This window comes from Urtica dioica, chromosome 11 (genome assembly GCF_054948205.1).
Source record: "Urtica dioica subsp. dioica isolate 48M chromosome 11, U.dioica_male_clone48M_v1_H2, whole genome shotgun sequence".
In the NCBI taxonomy this organism is placed as follows: Eukaryota; Viridiplantae; Streptophyta; class Magnoliopsida; order Rosales; family Urticaceae; genus Urtica; species Urtica dioica.
In genome coordinates, this window is record NC_142766.1 from 15,709,148 (window position 1) to 15,729,583 (window position 20,436).

Sequence of the window (20,436 nt, forward strand, 5' to 3'; positions counted from 1 at the left end):
GCTCATGCCCTGACGTCCAATTGCTTAAGGATTCCGACTATTTTCAAGACAGTCTAGCAACTCTATTTTGTAATATTCAGGCAACCGTTTATATCTCTTCTCATACCATGCTTTTTATTGGAGAACGAAACATGTAGAGATTGATTGTCACTTCATTTGTGACAAAATTGGTTCCGCTGCTATAATGTTGCTTCCGGTTTGTACTCGTTAAGTTGATGTCAACTTGTCTCTCAAAATTTAAATATTTATTCCGTCCACATTGACGAGTATCGGAAGCATGCTTAGTTTAGGCAACGTTTGATATTGTTGTCTTAATTAGTGCTTATGTGTCATTTTACTCGACTTTATTTAGCTTAGATGTAACGTGTACTATGTAAGGTTTTTATAAGCGTTTATGTTATTCATTCATTGAGCTAGTATTATATGAAGCTCTTTTGTATAATCTTATAATTAATGAAAATTACTTCTCTCAGTTCTCAGACGTTCCCAAATATCCCTGTCATCTTATTGTCGAATGTGAAGGCTATCCTCCATTTTTTTCGGAAAAATTAGGGGAATAGTATTTGTAAAATGTAATATTTTTAAAATAATAGTCATTTTAATCAATTAAAAATAGTGCTCATTTGAATTATAAAAATGATTTGTGATTATATTTCTTGTAAATGAAGTTGTACACAGAGTTAAAATGAGCCAAAAAAATAACCAATTCTTAAAAACTTCTGTAAAGATAAAACTTTAAAAAATACGGTTTTTGCGATAAAAAATTTAAATAAAATTCGAAAGTTGCTACTTACTATTAGCTTAAAAAAGGAATGATTCTAAAACTTTTTAAAAAAAATTTGACACATTAACTACTTTAAAATTTAAATTTTAAAACTATGATAAAGTTTGTCGATAAACACAATTTTTTATTGACATGTTTATCAATAAATAGTTATATTTTGAAATTAGAAGGATCTTGCTAAAAAAAAGGTTTAAGTTGTCTTTTTTATATAATCTCATTCTGAAAAGCAGTTATCTGTTACTATTTTCACCTTCACCTTCACCTTCACCTTCACCTTCACCTTCACCTTTTTTTTTTATTTTTTTTTTCACCTTCATGGATATAGCGAGTTTCTAGAGGGAGTAGGCCTTCTTGGTGTTATTGTTCATTGGGCCATGTTTTGATATGCCGGCCCAATTATTAGCATTGGAAAATAAGGCTTTCCCTTTCCCTGTTGAAGAAGGAAGAAAGAAGCGCGAGTGCTCTAACTCTAATCTAGGGCTCCGAACGAACTCAGCCCGATCTTCGACGGCGAGAATTTTCGGCTTGAATTCGACCACCATGCTCTCCGGCGACATCCCTCCTAATCAAACTATTTACGTCAAGAATCTCAACGAGAAGGTCAAGAAAGATGGTACTTGTTTACTTGTCCGCTACCATTTCACCTCAATTACATTTCTTATCTAAATTAGGTTTAGTATTCTCAGGCTAATGCGATTTCGTAGAATACATTAGACGCGTAATTGCTATTCTTCATTTCCACTGATTTGTGTTAGAAGCCGATACTGTCAGCCATCTTGTGGGAGATTAGGGCAAAGCTTTTGAGGCAAATGACACTCTTTTCTTCCTTCTCCTTTTCTATGTGGTTTTTGCTAAAAAAAATGAGCAAGAGTGTACTATAAAGTATTAGTTGGTACAGTCGGTTAAAGATCTGTTGGTACAAACAAGTTGTGTATCTAGTTATCATGGTTTTACGAGTTAGAATAGACAGTTTGGAAATAAAATTGTGACTTCGGATGAGTTGTACGTAGAAGTAGTGCTACAGGAGAGTAAAAGTTGTAGTTAGTTGAGGCGCCATGAGAAAAGAGAAAGGGTTTGAAATGATTACTAGAACGTATGAGATAGACGAGGTTTTCTGACAAACTTAAGTGGTGTTTTAAGATCTGCATTTTCAGTAATCACCTTGATTGACCTTGTATCGTCATTCTTTTTCTTTCTCTCTTTTGATGACCTTGTTTGGCAGAACTGAAGAGGTCCCTGTATGCTCTGTTCTCTCAGTATGGAAGAGTATTGGACGTCGTTGCTCTGAAGACCTCGAAACTTCGAGGACAGGCTTGGATTGCATTCAGTGAAGTGACAGCTGCAAGTAATGCTGTGCGGCAGATGCAAAACTTTCCATTTTACGATAAGCCCATGGTGAGTCTTGCTGCAATTTCTGGTAGTTTGTGTAGTCTCTACTGCCTCGAAATTACCGGGTTAGTCAAAACTCAAAATATTGTTTATTTTTGTGATCTGGATGGATACAATTTATTTTTATCTATATGGACAGAAGAGAGGATGGTTTGGTGGGAATACCCTCACCCGTTTATTAGTGTAGGAGCTTAGATATAAGAGTTGTAATAATAAGTAGATAAGTAAGCGGTTAATAATATTGAATACTTAGAACTTAATAGAGCTAATAAATAAGACAAATCAGCAGAGAAGAGGATCAAGAAAATTGTATTGGAGGTTTGTGAAAGGAAGAGATTCATGGTGGGATAATGCGGACGTCTCGGAAGGGTTGGGGGTTAGTTTCGTATAATAATTCTATTGGAAAAATCATATCACACAATTCTGGTCCGAATTAGGTCTTTAATGTCATCACTTGCATCACATTATTTTCAAAATCTGAATCCAATTCGCCTTTACTTTGCTATGATCTAGGGATTAGGGTCGCCGTTTAAGGCCTAAGGGTTATTGGTTATAATTCTCTCTCTGTTTGGAAGGCTGGAATGGAAGCCTATGTATATATTTATAGGTTACACAGGATTATAATTTGAAAAAAAAAATTGCAGTGCATGCATCTGATACGTAAATACTCATGGCAGGCAGAATTTTACATCTGGGAATGAGTATGTAATTTTTGGAGCAATGGCTTCTTTCTATCTTTGACTTAGTTAAGAGTATGGATTGTGGTTTTCAGAATTCGCTTCAAAAATGTGTATAACTTATTGTGATTTATTTCAGCGGATTCAATATGCAAAAACACAGTCGGATTGTATCTCCAAAGCAGAAGGAACCTTTGTTCCAAGAGAGAAGAAAAAGAAACAAGAAGAAAAAGGTCTGTCATTTTCTGAATTATGATTTACTTTTAAATTTTCTCATAGTTGAAGAAAGTTTCCATTATTGACAAGCACATGTTGTTCCAGCTGAGAGAAAACGCTACGGTGAGGAATCGCAACAATCCTCTGCTGCTAATGGTGCACGGTCTGAAAATAAGCCTCCACCGGTACTTTTCTTTTACTAGTTCACTTGTTAATCTTACTAGTAATCTTCTCACGTCGAAACTGTCATTTTTTTTTTGGTTCTTGAGAAAAAAAGCATGGTCTAACTCGTTAATTTTATTCACAGGCTCCGTTCCGCCAAGCAAATGCAAGCTCACACGAAACTGCGGCTCCAAACAACATACTGTTCATAGAGAACTTGCCTCACGAAACAACGAGTATGATGTTGGAACTGCTTTTCCGACAGTACCCGGGATTTAGGGAGGTTCGGATGATTGAGGCAAAGCCGGGCATTGCCTTTGTTGAGTTTGAAGACGATGTTCAATCGTCCATGGCTATGCAGGCCCTCCAAGGGTTCAAAATCACTCCTCAGAACCCCATGGCTGTTACTTTTGCGAAGAAGTGAAACCGAGGCTTTCATGAACGCCTGTGCCTAAGTGTTTCTTTTTCGGGGAGATGTAATTGTTCGAGTGACCTAGAGATGATTTAATTCCTGTACATCCCCTAGAAACTGGTTTTCGGAAGTGATATGAAATGAGTTAGTGAATCAACTCTGCTGCGGAAATGTTTAGAGCTGTACTAATACTAAAGTATATGTGTTTTGACTTTGATCTAGTCCAGTGAAGTGATTGGTTAAATTAGTCAACCCTTTTATCATAATTAATATTATTATCAAATTAGTAGTTTTGAAATGCTGGATAAGATAGGTTATGAAAGTATCTCCATTTTGGGAAAGGTTGATGTGAGACAGTCAATTTGTTGTAGATGCAGAGGAAAATTTAAGTAGAGCAAAGGTTGCAATAATCAAGCATTACACATAGTCAACAGGAAGTCTAGGATATCACCGTAAGCTCTATTGTAAATTGTTCACACCCGTTTTCAAGTCCGAGTGATACGAACTTGATATTTTGTAAATTAATGTCGTATTAAACCCAGGCAAATTGACGTCAATATCACGTTCTTTCAGCATCTAAGCCAAGTGAATGGTATACCATAATTTATTTTCTCTCTTTATTCTACGCGCTGAGACTAGTTTTAAACTTTAATATAACAAAGGAAGCAAAAGAGGCTCCAAGTTTCTAACTTTCAGACAAATATCACGTATTTTGACTTTTGAAATAATGGACGAACACCGTTATTCATGATTTGTTTTGTTTTGTTTAATGAGCGAAGGACGTAGCACAAAATAAAATATACATATTTTGACCAAATGGGCAGAATTACCTCACCATCTATTAGTTGAGTCCGTACAACCGCCAAGTCATCCACGAGTAGACTTTGACTTTCACAAAAAAAAAAAAAAAATCGTTTTCCACTCTTTTTGTGCACGTTCATTTCATTTTTCAGGGACGAGTGGAGAAAAAAGGAGAAAAAAACAGAACATTCACGTGGCGCGATTCAATTGGAAAAGCTGTCAAAATTTACAGGTAAAGCTACGACTGATAAACCGAGGACGTACTCGTACGGGCGATTGTAGGCGATCGTCTACACGTCAGAGCGTGGATTCCACGCTCTAGAGAGGAGAGTGAATTAGTCCGACATGTACTGGGGGTGAAAGAAGCCGTACCATGTGCACTTTGAATATGTCCTTCCTCAAATGGTACTTCCCCGCATAACATCATCATCAGACACACCCCAAAGTCTCATTTTCACACACACCTCCCACTTTCTCTTCTTTTCCCAAACTGCCCGTACTTTCTTATCGTCTTATACGATTTTACCCCTGTCTCTTATTACGCTTTCAAAATGATAACTATAACGTTCTTTATTTAATGTGTTTGGATGAGCATTGGTGTTTAATTTAAAAACAATATTATTATTATATTTCATCATGGTGTAAGATATAAACTATTGAATAGATTTGTCTCAATGTTATTTTTTAACATTGAAACTTGTGTTTTTGTTTGTACTACTTTATGTGTAAACTGATGTATATTTATACAAATACATCTAAGGAATCCAACTATATAATTAAAATATATTGATGATGTAAGACCCTGCATCATCATCATTATTATTAACTAACATTCCCCCTCATATTATTACTATGTGCTCATTTCCTGCAGCTATTTTAGTTATTATTGTCCAACCATCCATTTGTTTATAATAATATCCGCGCAACATGAGCTTGAATTTAAAAGGTAGAACGAAAACAATTTATATTCCTAGTATCATTTTTTTAATGTCGAATTTCATCAGTTGTAATCTCATGGTTTCAATATCCGGCTTGAGCTTTAATTGATTTTTTTTTTTAATAAATTGAGCTTTACAAAGCTGATCTATGGTTAAGCCTACCTTTATTTTAATTTATCGTAGAAAACCGCTCATATTTGAGCAAGAATTTAATACATGAAGTATGACAACATTCATAAGCAAATACTCAATTTGATAAGCAAAGGAGGTTTTCGTTTCAAAAAAAAAAATAAGCAAAGGAGGTTTTATTTAACCATATCTTCCTCTTTTAAGTAAATGGAAGGGTGATATGGTAAAATCACTTGAAATGTTTAACATCAAAGCCCACCAATAATCATCATCGTCGTGATCATTAATTTCTTCTTCTTTCTTTCTCCTCCTCACTTGAGAGCTCCTCCGAGCAAAGAAAACTCCGACGAGACGAAATGTCTCAAGAAATTAAAAAGCTCAAATTCATAACGGAAACGCCGACTCCTCCGGCAGAGAACCCGTTCGACAAGGTAACAGAGGAGATCCTATTTACGATTCTCGACAACCTCCGAGCCTCTCCCTCGACTCTCCGCGCCTTCTCCGCTGCGTGCCGGTCGTTCCACGCCGCCGAGTCTCGCCACCGCCGCCTTCTCCGGCCGCTCCGAGCCGACCTCCTCCCCCGCACGGCGCGGCGCTACCCCCAAATCTCCCGCCTCGACCTCACTCTCTGCCCGCTCGTCGACGACGCCGCGCTCTCCGCCGCTGGAATCGCCTGGAGAGATTCCCTCCGGTCCGTCGACCTCAGCCGCTCGCGCTCCTTCTCCGCCGCCGGCCTCGCCGCCGTCTGCCGCGGCCTCACCGAGATCGACCTCTCCAACGGCGTCGACCTCACCGACTCCGCCGCCAAGGCCGTTGCCGAGGCGGCGGGGCTGGAGCGCCTCAGGCTCGCGCGGTGCAAGTCAGTCACCGACATCGGGATTGGCTGCATCGCCGTCGGGTGTCGGAAACTGAAGAGCGTTTCCGTGAGGTGGTGTTTGAAGATTTCCGATTTAGGGATTGGTTTGCTTGCTGTCAAGTGTAAGGAGATTAGGAGCTTGGATCTCTCTTATGTTCCGGTAACGCTCTCTCTCTCTCTCTCTCTCTCTCCAGTGCTTTGTCTAGTTTTATTCTCTCTTTTCAAGTGCAGTCCAGAAAATTACTGTTTGGGTTCTTGGTGCAGATTATTTAATTTTTTCGATTTAAGCTTTTTGAATTTGGATTTTCTGTTAATCGTGATGTATGTTATCTGCTTAGTAGTGTTTTTTCCCCATTTCTAGGTAGAGCTTTTTCAGAACTTGTTTGAGAATGAGATTCTGAAGTGTTGAGATTGTTCATCAGCTGTGGCTTACACACTGTACCTGATTTGGAATAGAAAATGACTACTACTTTTGCTTGTAGTAGAGATGAATGGATGATATGCTAAAGTTGATGGTCTGCTTTTTGAAATCATATTTCGTATTTGGTAGTGGGTGATTCTTATAAAAGAGTGAGATGAGTCGATGGATAACGAGTCAGCGAATTGGATACTTTGTCTTTTATTCTTATTCTAACTTGATTAAGAATTGAGAGGTTTAGGTAAACCTCCTAACTATTGTAGAACTGTGACTATAGAAAAAGTTTACCCATGAATGGAAGTTGTGTGTGTACATATATAAAGATCTTAGAAATCTTGTTAGCAATAATAACCTACTCTTTTGTACTGTAGATTACTGAGAAATGCCTTCCATCGATCCTGGAACTTCCGCATCTTGAGGATTTGTACCTTGAAGGATGCTATGGTATCGATGATCATGGCCTGCAAACTCTCGAGTGTAGTTCCAAGTCCATCAAGGTACATTCATACATCTAGTCCTAACTTTCCATTCAACAAGTTACTGTGTCTTTTAGATTCTGGGTTAACCTTGAAACTGCGAATTTCTGCAGATGATTGATATGTCAAACTGTCGGAACGTTAGTTACTTGGGTCTGTCATCTCTGACTTACGGGGCTGAATCTTTAGAGCGGCTTATTATGTCAAATGGACCCCCGGTAAGTCGGAGGCCTTGAATATTGATATCGGTTGTATAGTTAATTTGAATTCCTTGGGCTAATTTTCATGTTCAAATTATTGTTCAGGTCAACACTGACCTAGCGAAATGCCTTCGTCACTTTTCTGGACTAAGGTCAATTAAACTAGATGGTTGTGTAGTTACGACTTCTGGGATTAATGCCATCGGAAATTGGACTGCTGCTCTAGCTGAGCTGAGCCTAAGTAAGTGCTTGGGACTTACCGACGAGTCTCTCTCCTTCCTGGCACAGAAGCAGAAAGGATTGAGGAAGTTGGATATCACTTGCTGTCGCAAAATAACTTATGAATCAATCAATGAAATCACCAAATCGTGCACAAACCTAGCTTCGCTCAAGATGGAATCTTGCAGCTTGGTTTTGAAACCCGCCTTTGTTCTGATTGGACAGAGGTGCCGACTGTTGGAGGAACTTGATATCACAGACAATGAGATCGACGACGAAGGTCAGAACTGTTATACGAACTATTGCTGAGTAAAATTTCGACTTCTTTAAACCTTAAAATAATTTGGTTGCTTCCTGGATTAATCAGGTTTGAAAGCTATCTCAAGCTGTTTAAGACTTCATACCTTAAAGTTGGGGGTCTGCTTGAATATATCTGACGAGGGACTCGTCCACATTGGGAAAAACTGTTCAAAGCTCAAAGAGCTTGATCTGTATAGGTTAGTCTTTTATAAACTCTAAACCCCGATATGCCAAGTTTACCCGAAAAAAAAAATGACACACGTTCTATTTTCAGGTGCTTGGGAATAACCGATACGGGGATCACATCGATCGCCGATGGGTGTCCTGAGATGGAGATGATCAACATTGCTTACAACAGAAACATCACAGACTCGTCACTGATCTCCTTGTCGAAATGCTCGCGTCTGAAGGAGCTCGAAATCAGAGCATGTTCTCGCGTCTCGTCTGCGGGGCTCTCAGCTATTGCGGCTGGATGCAGGCAACTGGCGGTGCTCGACATAAAAAAGTGCGTCAACATCAACGATAATGCGATGCGCCCACTTGCTCAGTTCTGCCAAAATCTCGACCAGGTAGTTTTTTCTCGCTTAAAGGGCTACTCAAATTTTTAACTAAGACTACGTTTGGAACCTGGAAAATATAAGGATATCAAAACAATGAAAATCAGCAATTTTCTTAATGTTTGGACTGAGGAAAATTTAAGATGTAAATTTCTACAAGGAGGCATAACAAAAAGCATACTTCTCGTTTTCCTAAAGAAAATTTTAGTGGAGAATTGAAATCCAAGAAAATTTGCACGTGTGACCAAGTGGGGTAACTCGTCCACTTGCACCAGTTTATGTCGTGGGTTCGAGTGATAATTGAGACCAAATTCCTCAGCAATTTATTTATTTATTTTTACATGTGCTCTCCCATAAATTTTCCGTATCACAGTGCTTTCTTTCTCTCCCATAAATTTTCAATTATGTCATAGTTTTCCTCGAGTTTTCTTAGCACATCATGGATAAGAAAACTGTCAGGAATCAGCTAATTTCCCCTCAGATTCTCCTCTGACTTCCAATAAAAGAGTTTCGATTTTCAATCAACTTTTTATCACCATCTTCACTTTCCCCAACGAAGGCTAAGAGACCAACTCGATTACCTTGATGTGGCAGGTAAACTTGTCGTACTGCTCGGTTACCGATGTTGGTCTGTTATCCGTGACGGGAATCAAACGCCTCCGCAACATGACGATCCTGCACTTGTCGGGGTTGACCCCAAACGGCCTTGCCGCCGCGCTGTTGACTTCCGGTAGCTTAACGAAAGTCAAACTTCATAGGTCCTTCAGGCCGCTTCTCCCCGAACACATCTTCAAGTACATGGAGGCTCGCGGCTGCGTCTTCCATTGGCGAGACAAAGCATTCCAGGTCTACATTTCTTACCTTCATCCAACTTGTCACATAGTAAATAGATTTATACAGCACCAACTTTATGCTAAAAGAAGAAAAAAAAAATATGGCTGTTTTTCAGGCGGAGATAGATCCCAAAGGAAGGCAGTTGCAATTGGAAAGGCAAAATGAAGGAAACTAAGACCACCTGTGTGTATTGAGAATTTCATTGTTCCGTGCCACTTTTAGATCAAAAACATGATTTTTTTTTTTTTTTTTAGTCTTGGTCAAATTTCGTTGAAGATAGATTAGATATTATCATACCACTTGGACTTGTTTTCTGAAATCGGTAATGGGCATCTCTGTCAAGGAGAGACCAACGGTCTTATAATGAAATAAATTTCTAGTCATGAATCATGGGAACTCCCATGGATTAGTTGTCACACGACCAAGTTGCTCAACTATCAAAGTTTTTAGATTTTTTTTGTCTCTTTTCTTTCCATTGTTGGGACTTGGGAGTCGCAAAAGGGTATTAAGCAAAATGGAGCCACACTAGGTTTTCAAGTCTTAAAAATGAACTATAATGGCTTATATAAGATATGTTACTATTTTTTTCAAGACAACAACTATCACTCCAACAGTAAAAAGCAGAGTAGAACCTTTTAAGCGATTGATGATAATCTGTGAATCAACGCATGTTATAATTTATTGACATTTATATACTTAATGGTACGCTGTCAAAAGAAGCCAAGTGCTTTAGTACGTTGGCTGAACCCATATCCAAATTAGTTGAAATGTGCAAAGTCCTGAGAAACAAACAAATAACGCCTTTTGTCTGTAACAATTGAATAATAAAAAACAAATATTTTAACTTCAGTTGGGAGAAAAAGCAAGTGATAGAGAGAAAATTCCATGTTGGTTTGTTTGGCATTATAAAAGAAGTTTTGGTCAGCTCTCTCATCTAGAGACCAATATTTGTTGTCGACGTGTTATTTTCAAACAGAAAAATATATGGTAATAATCAACGTAGATAGTTGTGAGTTGTGAATTTTTTTTTCCTCCCTCGATATTATTTTGATAGCCACACTATATTCATTTACTTACAACTGAAGCTACAATTGAAACAATAGTAGAATTCTACATAAGATATACAAATTAAAATGAATTTTGCACCAACTGTACCATTTCAAAGGTGAGAATTCTAATCTAGTTAAGGTTGATAAAATATTAAATAAATAGCCATGACATATGAGGTCATCTATTTTTTTTTTTGCCTAAAATACCCTTATTAACTAGTTAATTATATATATTTTTAACAAATTTAATTTCAAAATCCCTAATTTAAGGATCTCTCTCTCTCTCTCTCTCTCTCTCTCTCTCATGCAATACCAACACGACGTCGGAATTTCACTAATTAATAGTGATTTTTTTAGTGAAAACGGACCAACAAAAACTACCTCATAACTGTGTCTTGAGTGTACGATGATTTTAGCCAAATCTATTCGTTTCGTGCTCCAAAACAGTGCTTTACAATTTTAATTGGGCAAACTAACAACGTATCCATTTTGAAACGTGGTTTTTGGTTTCTAGCCCACGTTTGGTAAATTTTATAATCTAGCCATTTACTGAAATTTACGGCTATGAATTACCTAATATACCCTTGTGTTCAAATTTAGTTGAAGAAAATAGTAGCCAACGTTTGAGGGAATTCTAATCTACACGTGACTGAAATTTGGTTAATTTGAATACATAAAAGGATATTCCTTAATTTAATAAGAAATGAAAGAAATATTAATTGATTGTAGAAGTCAACTGAATAAATGGCGTATTGAATTTTTTATTCAAATTTTAAAAGTAAAAAAAAAACCACGTCATAAACCTGAGATTCAAATTTGTATGTTTAAACCGAATTGATAGGAAATAAAATAAAAACGACAGTAGTAAAAGTACCTGCAATATATAAAAATAAACATAAATGAATAAAAATATACAATAGAAATATAATAATAAACCAAAATTAACCGCTAATATACAAAATAGAAAAGATTCGCGAAATCATTACCAGAATTTCTTTAACATATGTTGCAATATATCAAAAACGTTACTAAAATAAACTAAAATAAACCATTCTTACCAATGGCCCTGCGATTAAATAAGATTTCTTCTTGATAAACAAATTTTGGTAAGAAATGTTTAGAGAATGCGGAGCTGAAGAATTAAAAATTTGAATTACGTAGCAAAATGAAACCGTGAAAAAATGTGAGACAATTTATTTCAAATATGTTACCTTAAAACCGAAAATAAAAAATCCCTAAAAATTGGGATTTCCTAATAAAAAGTAATCGAACTAAAATCAACAACTTTGCTGAATATCAGAATAATGTAATCATTTCCATTATATGTGGCTACATAATAGGAAAGTCAACTTATCACGGCTAATGTTCATTAAAGAAATAAACGCTCAATAACCAACTTTGCCAAATATAGAATTTTGTTTTTAAACACAAAACCGCATTTAGCCCGGGATTTCAATCAACTACAACTACCCCCTAGTCTTTCTATAGCCCTAGGAAGGTTAAAGATGGGATGGGTAGAGCTCACTCGTTTATTACCTCTCGGTGTCTAAATTTGTCTAAGATTCACTAACTAGGTAGCTACTCTAGTTAGCGCTAACACACACCCATACCCATAGAATTTCACTCTCAACCCAACCATGAAGCACCAATCTAATCCAAATGTTTGACCAACCAACTCAACTACTCAACTACATCGCACCCCAAATCTACTTAGCTACTCATGATTAAGAATAAACAAAGTAAAATTGAAATAAGTAAAAGAAGTAAAACAATAAAGAAACAAGACATTGAATGCTAATCTCAACCACCAAATAAAGCTTTCATTAAATTCAAGCACTACTTCAATATTCCACTTAGATAAAACAATAAAGTAATCACAATACTCAATGCTCAATAGATAAAGGTAGTCAACAAAAACTCAAATAGAATATTTGAAAGCTTAAAATATGTTCAACAAAGCAATAAGTGGAGTAAATAAATAAAGAACAATAAATAAAAGAGATAGAGTTAAGGATGAACAAATGGAGATGATGAGGATGATGGAGGTTATCACTTCTCCCTATTCTTCTTCACTCCTAAGCTCAAGAACAAAATGAGTGTCAAACCCTAGCTTTCTCTCTCTCACTTTCTCTCTCAATTTTTCAAAACAAAGTGTTCTCTTCTAAAGCTTGTCCCCCCTCTCTTTTGATCACACATGTATATGAGGGTTTAAGAGAGGTTTTCGGAGCAAATATGGACCCTTGGATGAGATCCAAGGGCCAAAAATGATCTAAAAGACGAGCTTCACAAATACTGAAAAAGTAACTGGCGCGGCGCGCCACATAATACGCGCGCCGCACCACTCGTGAAATTCTGAAGGCGCGCCGCGCTTCTCTTGCGTGTTGTCTGCTCGAGCTCTCGGTGTAAAATTTAAGCACCAGGGAGCGGCGCGACATACAACAGGCGCGACGCGCCAACCTTGAAACGTTGACTTCTCGTTGACCATCGTTGACTTTTGTTGACTTGACTTCACAAGGTCATAACTTCCTTGATTTTGCTCCGATTCAGCCCTATTTCGCACCACAGCTTTCTCTCACTCTCTTTATCCTGAAAACATAATAAAACTACAAAATAACATAAAAAATACTAAGAACAAGTTTCGATTCTTATCTAAGAGCCATAGATAAGTGTGAATGAATCTCACTTATCATAGTACAATTTCAAAGTTTCAGGTGGCTTAGTTCGACTAATTTTAATATTTTCTTTGGTTATTTTTGGTTTTTTTTAGCCTTTTATATCCAGAATTTGTTTTCTCTTGGTGGTTGTTCGGCATTGTCCATCAAATCATGACAATCACGGAGCGACGCCTCATCGGCATTGGGGTGTTACTGCGGCGTCGGTCGGAGATTGTGAAGAGATTCGGTTGTTTAGACCGGAGGCTTGCAGCCACGGATGAACGTTAAATAACGTCAATAGGCGCTAATTTTGTATAATTTTCAGGTTTTATATATCTTAATCGTCGATAAATTTTTGGTAGTTATCATTAATAGACGTTGGTTTTATATGGTTTCAAGTTACCCGTAAGTAAATTTTCGTTAATTAGTTTAGGGGCAAGTATGCCAGTAGCCAAATAACTCACCTTCTTTTTAAAAAATAGCAAAAGTTTCATTTTATTAATAAAATAGTCCACCAGGCACGCAATAAATTGAATTAACTAAAGAGTAAATTAAATTTACTCGTTAGTTAATTAACTTATTGCGGCATGTTAGACTATTTTCTTAATAAAATGAAACTTTGATTAGAATCCTAAAATAAGTTAGCAGATTAACTAGTTGCAATAAATTCTTCGCTAATATATGTGTTTTCCGTATCTTATGCAGTAGCATATTCTAAAAAATATTCAGCGAAATAGAAAATTAAGTGTAACCATTTTTTTCGAAATTTGAGAAATAATTAACTGCGTGTATTAGGGAAGTCGTTATTTAATTTGTGGAATTTTCATTATTTTTTATTTTTAAATTTATGAAAATAAATAATTAAGGGTATTTAGATAAAAGGCTAACACATATTATAGCTAATAAATTAAACTTTTAAATGTTGATCATATTTGTTAATGCGTTTTTTATATCAACATTCACGGGACACGTGTCGGGGTGCGAGCTTGAGACGTGTCTCGATCTTGGGTTGCGAAGCATCGAATCTACTATGGTTCCGAATAGATTGTGACGAGTTGGGGATGGGGTTACCACCATGGTGGAGACCTTTGGGAACTCGACGTGGGTGGTGTGTTTTGCCGTGCCCTTCATTTCCCTTAGCAGAAAGAGAAGATACAAATGGTGATATATTTTGGAATGTTCCTCTTATTAAGTGAAGAATAAGAGAATTAGATTTATCACGTTCTTAGATACCTTTTGAGAGGGAATGTAAGTTGATGTAATTCTAGCCTTTGTTTGTGAACAAAAATATGAGAGAGAGAATATTTCTTCTTCAATTTTAGAGAGGAAGGAAGTATATCATATATCTTTTATGTTTTGAGTGAGATAGTTTGTCTCGATTTTGAGGATTTTGGGGGAGGGGTCCTCCTGTTTTGAGAGTCCTGATGGAAGGATCATCTGGTTTAGGACTTTTGACAAAGAGATCCTCTGGTTTTGGGAGTCCTGGCGGATGGGTCCTCTGGTTTTGTGGGATTCAGCGGAGGAATCCTCTAGTTTTGTGAATCCTGATGGAGAGATCTTCTGGTATTGGACAAGCCAGCGGAGGGATCCTCTGGTTTCGAGACCTTAAGCAAAGAGATCCTCTGGTTTTGGTAGTCTTGGCGGAGAGATCTTTTGGTCTCGATGTTTCGGCGGAAGGATCTTCCGATTTTATGTCGTTTTTTTTCTTTTAGTGTGTCGTTTTTACTTCATGAAAAAGACGGCATAATAATATTAAATTTATAATATTTTAAAATAGCTAATTAAAATTGATATGTACGCTTATATGAAAACATACATAATTAGAAATGTACGCTTATATGAAAACGTACATAATTAGATATGCAGAAACAAATATTTTCGCTATGATGTATTTAATTTTCGATAGACTAGTGTTAGTACTACGATCGCATCTTACGGTGGCCAAAATAAGAAAAAAAAAAAAACAGTGGCAAAAAGTAGGTGGAAGAGCACTGCGCAAGGTAAAATCAAACGAGTGGTTTAGACTTTAGACTTTAAGACTTTAGAAAATAGTTATAAGACATGTGTCATTTGCCTTTCTTTTCCTTTTTTTTTTTTTGCGTCATTTTTCTTTTGCGTCAGCGTGATGATTGGCACTTCCTTAATGCATGCATTTATACATATTCCATTCAAATATTTGACTTGGACTAATTTTATTTTCCTTTCGGTAGATGAGTTCAATTATACTATAACATTGTTTGGTGGTCAAACCGTGAGAATCAGTTCTGGGCAAAGAAGACCCCACAGATTGCACATAAAATGTTTCTGCATATTTTCCCCTATTTTTGCACACTCATACTTACTGAGGCCGGAGTTGGGAAGTAAGAAGAAGTAAGGTTGTGTTTGGTAGTTAACTCAAAAAGTTTTTTGTTTTTTGTTTTCTAATTTTTGTAGTTGTATTGAAAAACTGTTTTGTAGTTGTTTTCAAAAAGTTGTTTGGTACAGTTTTCATTTTTGTTTTTGAGAAAGTGAAAAAACTGAAAAAAGTGTTTGGTATAGTTTTCATTTTTGTTTTTGAAAGAATGAAAAGAGAAGATGAGGAGAAAGAGGAGAGAAGAGGAGAAATTTTTTTTCAAAAACACCTTTTATTTGTTTTCAGTTTTCTTTACTTTTTTCCAAAACAACTTCAAAAAATTTTGAAATTTTTTTCCGAAAACACTTTACCAAACATGTTTTCAATTTTTGTTTTCAATTTTTTCAACTCAAAAACTAAAAAACAGTTTTTGAGATGAGAAACAAACATGGCCTAAGTGTTTGCATTTATTTATTGGTTTGGACTTTGGAGTGATCATAAGGCTTGATCTTTCTTTTCCGGACTGCACTTATATTAACTTAAGTTTATGATAAGATTATCATTAATTTTTGTTTGTTTGTTTTATAATTGAGATGACTTGTTCCATTTTGTTTTAGTGGGTCCAAAATAGATTCAATCTGATGCATTTAAAAATAATAATAATATCCGATCTCGTATCTTATCCCTTTCATTTTATATTGTATCTTTTTTTTTTCCTTTCCGTTGCCTAAATATCACATTCAGTTTTTTGACACATTTATTGTTCTCTTTTCAGAACTTCTTAGCGGAAGAAAAATTATCAACAGTTCGAATTGTTGATCATTCCACTAAAAAGTAACAATCAGTCACGTAAATATATAATATTTGTACTAAAAAAAATGCTCTGAGAAATATGTCTCCCTAGTCCCTTCCCTTCAGTTCAAAGCACCAACCATGGAATAAAAGAAAATTATTTTTTTTTTAAGAAACAAAACCATCAAATATCCCATGTATATATTTCGAGAATGGAGACTTGGTCATATATTCGTATGTAATAGTAATTTAAAGCCAAAAATCAAATGGCTCATAAAGATTCTTATCACGGGTGAACTTTCCTAACAACTAATATGCCTTGATGTACACGAGACGCCTTATTCACTTTCCTTTGCACACCGGAAGAGGACACACTACAATTCTTAATTGAGATGTCCAATTATGATTATTAAATTGTACAATTCAATAACTAATTTAAAATAATATTTGTAATTAGCTAATCTAATATGATAAACATCTTTTTAATTTTTTTTTTATCTTTTGAACAAATTAATCATATAAATCTCGGTTAATCTTGGTAAATTTAGATTTTACTAAGCTAAAATTAACTTAACGATGAATTTTAATCAAAATTTTAATCGAAAATCCGTTGTTAGTCACTTCAAACTTACAAAATCAAAGGACACCAAAAATAATTTATTTAAAAAATACAAATAGAAATCTCATTCATTCATTGTTAGTCAGTACAAACTTACAAACGAATCATTTTAAAAAGCAACCATCATATCCACTGATGGCATAGTGTTTGAGGTGCTAATGGAATATGATGCAACCCTTTCATTGGGGTTGGGGGTAGTTAGACTTGCACCACCATATGCGAAGGCTACTCCAATTTCCTCATTCTTGATTGCTCTTCCTCCCTAGAATCACCATTTGGCCTTGCTATGGTAGAACATGCACATAACTTTTTTTAATAGAAAGAAAGAGCCAATGTGACGAATCCTTTTATAATGACGCCAACATTCCAATCCGGTAAAAAGAAAATATGATTACTCGTAAGTTACCAAATGAGTTGAGAATTCTCAAAATTTGATCATAGATAAAAAAAAAATTATAAAATTATATCTAATTAACTCAATATCTCGGTTGAACCACCAATTACACCCTTTATCGGTCGTGTTTTTGTAGATCGATGATGGCATCAATTGTCCATGGTTTATGGAATGTAATCGGACCATGCTTTTAAATATAAGCTGTTGTGGTATATAGTTGAAATATTGTTGAAAATGTTGTCTAATTTTTTTTACATAATTCGTGGGTCAAATAGTTGAAATTCGGTGAAATCTCTTTCAATTTCATAAATCTTGTTTTTTTAAACAAAAACATGAATCATTGAGAGAGAGTATCTCCTTTTATTTTTTTAATTATTGCAAAGAGATAGCATTTAGAGCATCTTCAAAGGGAGGTGTTTTTTTTTTGCTTATATGGTGTAAAAATCATACCCTACACCATTGTAAGAAAATGAGGTCCACTAATATATTCGACATCGGTACGATGTAAGAGGACCGAAGGCCACCTCTTTTATAAAACAAAAAAAAAAATAAAGTCAGACCCACTTTGAGAAACTTTTTGTGCTACTCACATTTGAGTGATTTTTTTGTTTTTTTAAACTTGCTAAATAAATTATGTACATAGAAATAAATATAAAATAATATTTTTGGTGATGTATTAAAACTAAGCACTTCTGAATTGCTCTTAGGATACACATCTTATTGTTGGAGAATATTTTAAAATTAAGCCTCGTCTCTAGTAAATCTCAAGTGACTGAAGTTCAAATGGAAAATCTCATAAAGAAATTAAAACATGTAAACAATAGGAATCCAAATATGAAGAATATTAGCATCATTTGAAAAATAAAATATAACATGTAGTTGGACCCTATTCTCAAGTCAAACAGTGTCGCATACATCACAAGTTCTCTTGTCTAAGCTAGCGAGACTACTTAACCAAATGACTTTTCAAAATTTACTTTGCAGGAATTAGCTTATCTCGACGAGTTCATACGCAACATTAGTAAGAGAATCTAAAAGCGTCTTCAAACCGATCACACATCTTAAATAACTAGAATAAATTATTAGACAATGCCATCTTCGTCTTCCTGGGTGTGTTGAGCCAGGTAACCTAATATTTGAATGGCATGCCATTAATACCAATCAAGCTCTTATAATATCCCAATTTGCACCAATTTTATGGTACTGGCCTCTCGTGCCACTCAAGTTCTTTATCCTCACAAGTGTGAGACTCTTGAAGCTATTATTGGAGCATTAGCTGTTTGAGGCTTAGTCGTTGTACACAATAGTCTGTTAGTTCTGGTTGTATCGTTTTACTTTACTCTTTTTCCTTTATATTCAAAATGATCAGTCGTTTTGATGAGTCTGTTAGTGTTAGTCTGTTAGTGTTAGTCGTTTGCTTATTGTCTATATAAGCATATTAGTCTGTAATGGTTTAATAGAATGCAATATTCACATTTGGCTCTCGACTCATTCTGAGAGAGAGATTTCCCAAATTCGTTTCTACTTCGTATCTAAACTTGGAATTACAACATGGTATCAGAGCTACATTCTGCGTTTGATTTTCTAGGTTAGAAAGATTCTTCGTCATCTACGATTCCCTGTAATCAGAATTGATCTCTTCATCTCCTTCTCTCGAGGACTCCAATGGCGACTCAGACGGAAATGGAGATCTCCGAAGCAAGCTCAAGTGGAAACTCACGAAGGTCGAATTTCCTTCACAACTAAGAGTCCCAATCTCATCTCCTTTTCGACTCCAGCTTCTTCTCTCCATCGCTTCAATGATGGATGAGGCTTCAATGGATCTGCGTCGGACGGTTCAGAGCGATTCTCGGTAAGATTCTTTGCAATTCGCCGCCAATTCCAAGATTTGTTTCTTCTTCAACGTCCGTTCAATGACGCTTCAAGATACCTCGATGGAAGATGGATCGGCGACACTACAATCCCTAATACCGATTCAAGGTATATGTTCCTCTCTTTTCTCGATTGAAGAATCCGATTCCCTTCTCGTGCTTCCACGGTAGAATCTGGTATCTCATCGACGGAGAGCTTATTCCGTCCCGGCGAGTCCAGCCGTGTCAAGTTTCAAGAAGGTTTCTTCGTCGATTCCCGCCGTGTCAATACGATCAGATTCTTCTCTGGCGCGTCCCGTTGTGTCAACTCCATCAAGAATGTTTCTCCGGCGGTTCACGTCGTGCCAATGCGATCAAGGTTCTTCTGCGACAAGTTTCGCCGAGTCAAGAACCTTCTCTGGCAAGTCCCCGCCGTGCCATTGCCATCTAGATCCTCCACTACTCTGTCTACCTCGCCTGCAGAATCGCAGCGATTCGTCACTGAAGTCAGTTCGATATTTTCTCTCCCAAACCACGGTGCCCAAACTTTTCCGGTGGTTCAACAGCGGTTTAGTGTGTGGGCACAGAAGGGGTCACTGCCGCGACGGTGAAGAGAGCGTGAGAGTTCAAGGTTGTTCAAAGTCTGTGATTATCGGATGAAGTCTATTCAGAGTTGCTTGGCATTCGCGAACTAGTTTTTGCTCAAGGCTTGTCATCAGAGTTCAACAAGTCTCTGGGGAGATCAACTGAATGGAGTTTCTGCATTTTTTGTCTTTGTGTTCAGTCCAAGATGAACTTTCAAGAAAGTTCATCTTGAGGGGGTGTATTGGAGCATTAGCTCTGTTTGAGGCTTAGTCATTGTACACAATAGTCTGTTAGTTCTGGTTGTGTCGTTTTACTTTACTCTTTTTCCTTTGTATTCAAAATGATCAGTTGTTTTGATGAGTCTATTAGTGTTAGTCGTTTGCTTATTGTCTATATAAGCATATTAGTCTGTAATGGTTTAATAGAATGCAATATTCACATTTGGCTCTCGACTCATTCTGAGAGAGAGATTTCCCAAATTCGTTTCTACTTTGTATCTAAACCTGGAATTACAACAGCTATGTCCATTATTTAAGAAATTAGATTTGGTTGGGACTTTGGCTTCCAACGAGCCCGCATACTATCAAATTTGGCTCAACTCCGTCAACTTCATATACCCGAATATCCTAACAATGCAACTGGATCAATTCTTGAGAAAATTATAACCTACTACAAGAGGACTTCTCTTCCCTTTGCATTACACACTATGTCCCCAAAACTTAACTTTCAGTACATGAATTACTCTTGTCACTTTGGGAAATTAGTCCCACCAAATTTAATATGCATGCTATTT

At 36.4% G+C, this 20,436-nt stretch overlaps 2 protein-coding genes across 3 annotated transcripts; both read left to right on the top strand.

The window, feature by feature from the left end:
* Nucleotides 1-1,196: 1,196 nt before the first annotated feature.
* Nucleotides 1,197-3,892, top strand: LOC149381629 (U2 small nuclear ribonucleoprotein B'' 2-like). The gene is made up of 5 exons (XM_089601570.1): nucleotides 1,197-1,397; nucleotides 2,007-2,179; nucleotides 2,990-3,083; nucleotides 3,172-3,251; nucleotides 3,374-3,892. The coding sequence occupies exons 1-5, from the start codon at nucleotides 1,325-1,327 to the stop codon at nucleotides 3,650-3,652; spliced, it is 699 nt and encodes a 232-aa protein (XP_089457696.1). The 5' UTR covers nucleotides 1,197-1,324; the 3' UTR covers nucleotides 3,653-3,892.
* Nucleotides 3,893-5,592: 1,700 nt separating this feature from the next.
* Nucleotides 5,593-9,819, top strand: LOC149381630 (F-box/LRR-repeat protein 3-like). 2 transcript variants are annotated; one of them, XM_089602159.1, is made up of 9 exons: nucleotides 5,593-5,647; nucleotides 5,682-6,524; nucleotides 7,154-7,279; nucleotides 7,372-7,476; nucleotides 7,564-7,957; nucleotides 8,045-8,174; nucleotides 8,252-8,546; nucleotides 9,293-9,380; nucleotides 9,484-9,819. In XM_089602159.1, exons 2-9 carry the CDS (start codon nucleotides 5,865-5,867, stop codon nucleotides 9,531-9,533), a joined length of 1,848 nt encoding a protein of 615 aa, XP_089458285.1. In that variant the 5' UTR covers nucleotides 5,593-5,647; nucleotides 5,682-5,864; the 3' UTR covers nucleotides 9,534-9,819. The 2 variants fall into 2 exon arrangements, with proteins under 2 accessions (XP_089458285.1, XP_089458284.1); XM_089602158.1 differs by having other exon boundaries at nucleotides 5,602-5,647; nucleotides 9,129-9,380.
* Nucleotides 9,820-20,436: the final 10,617 nt, after the last annotated feature.

What these genes read in the sequence shown, in the direction of transcription:
- LOC149381629 (XM_089601570.1), top strand. Translation starts at nt 1,325, where the DNA reads ATGCTCTCCGGCGACATCCCTCCTAATCAAACTATTTACGTCAAGAAT. An exon ending in AAAGAAACAAGAAGAAAAAG is followed by an intron (nt 3,084 to 3,171) that starts GTCTGTCATTTT and finishes ATGTTGTTCCAG; the next exon opens with CTGAGAGAAAACGCTACGGT. An exon ending in CTGAAAATAAGCCTCCACCG is followed by an intron (nt 3,252 to 3,373) that starts GTACTTTTCTTT and finishes TTTTATTCACAG; the next exon opens with GCTCCGTTCCGCCAAGCAAA.
- LOC149381630 (XM_089602158.1), top strand. Translation starts at nt 5,865, where the DNA reads ATGTCTCAAGAAATTAAAAAGCTCAAATTCATAACGGAAACGCCGACT. An exon ending in CAATGAGATCGACGACGAAG is followed by an intron (nt 7,958 to 8,044) that starts GTCAGAACTGTT and finishes TGGATTAATCAG; the next exon opens with GTTTGAAAGCTATCTCAAGC. An exon ending in AAAGAGCTTGATCTGTATAG is followed by an intron (nt 8,175 to 8,251) that starts GTTAGTCTTTTA and finishes TTCTATTTTCAG; the next exon opens with GTGCTTGGGAATAACCGATA.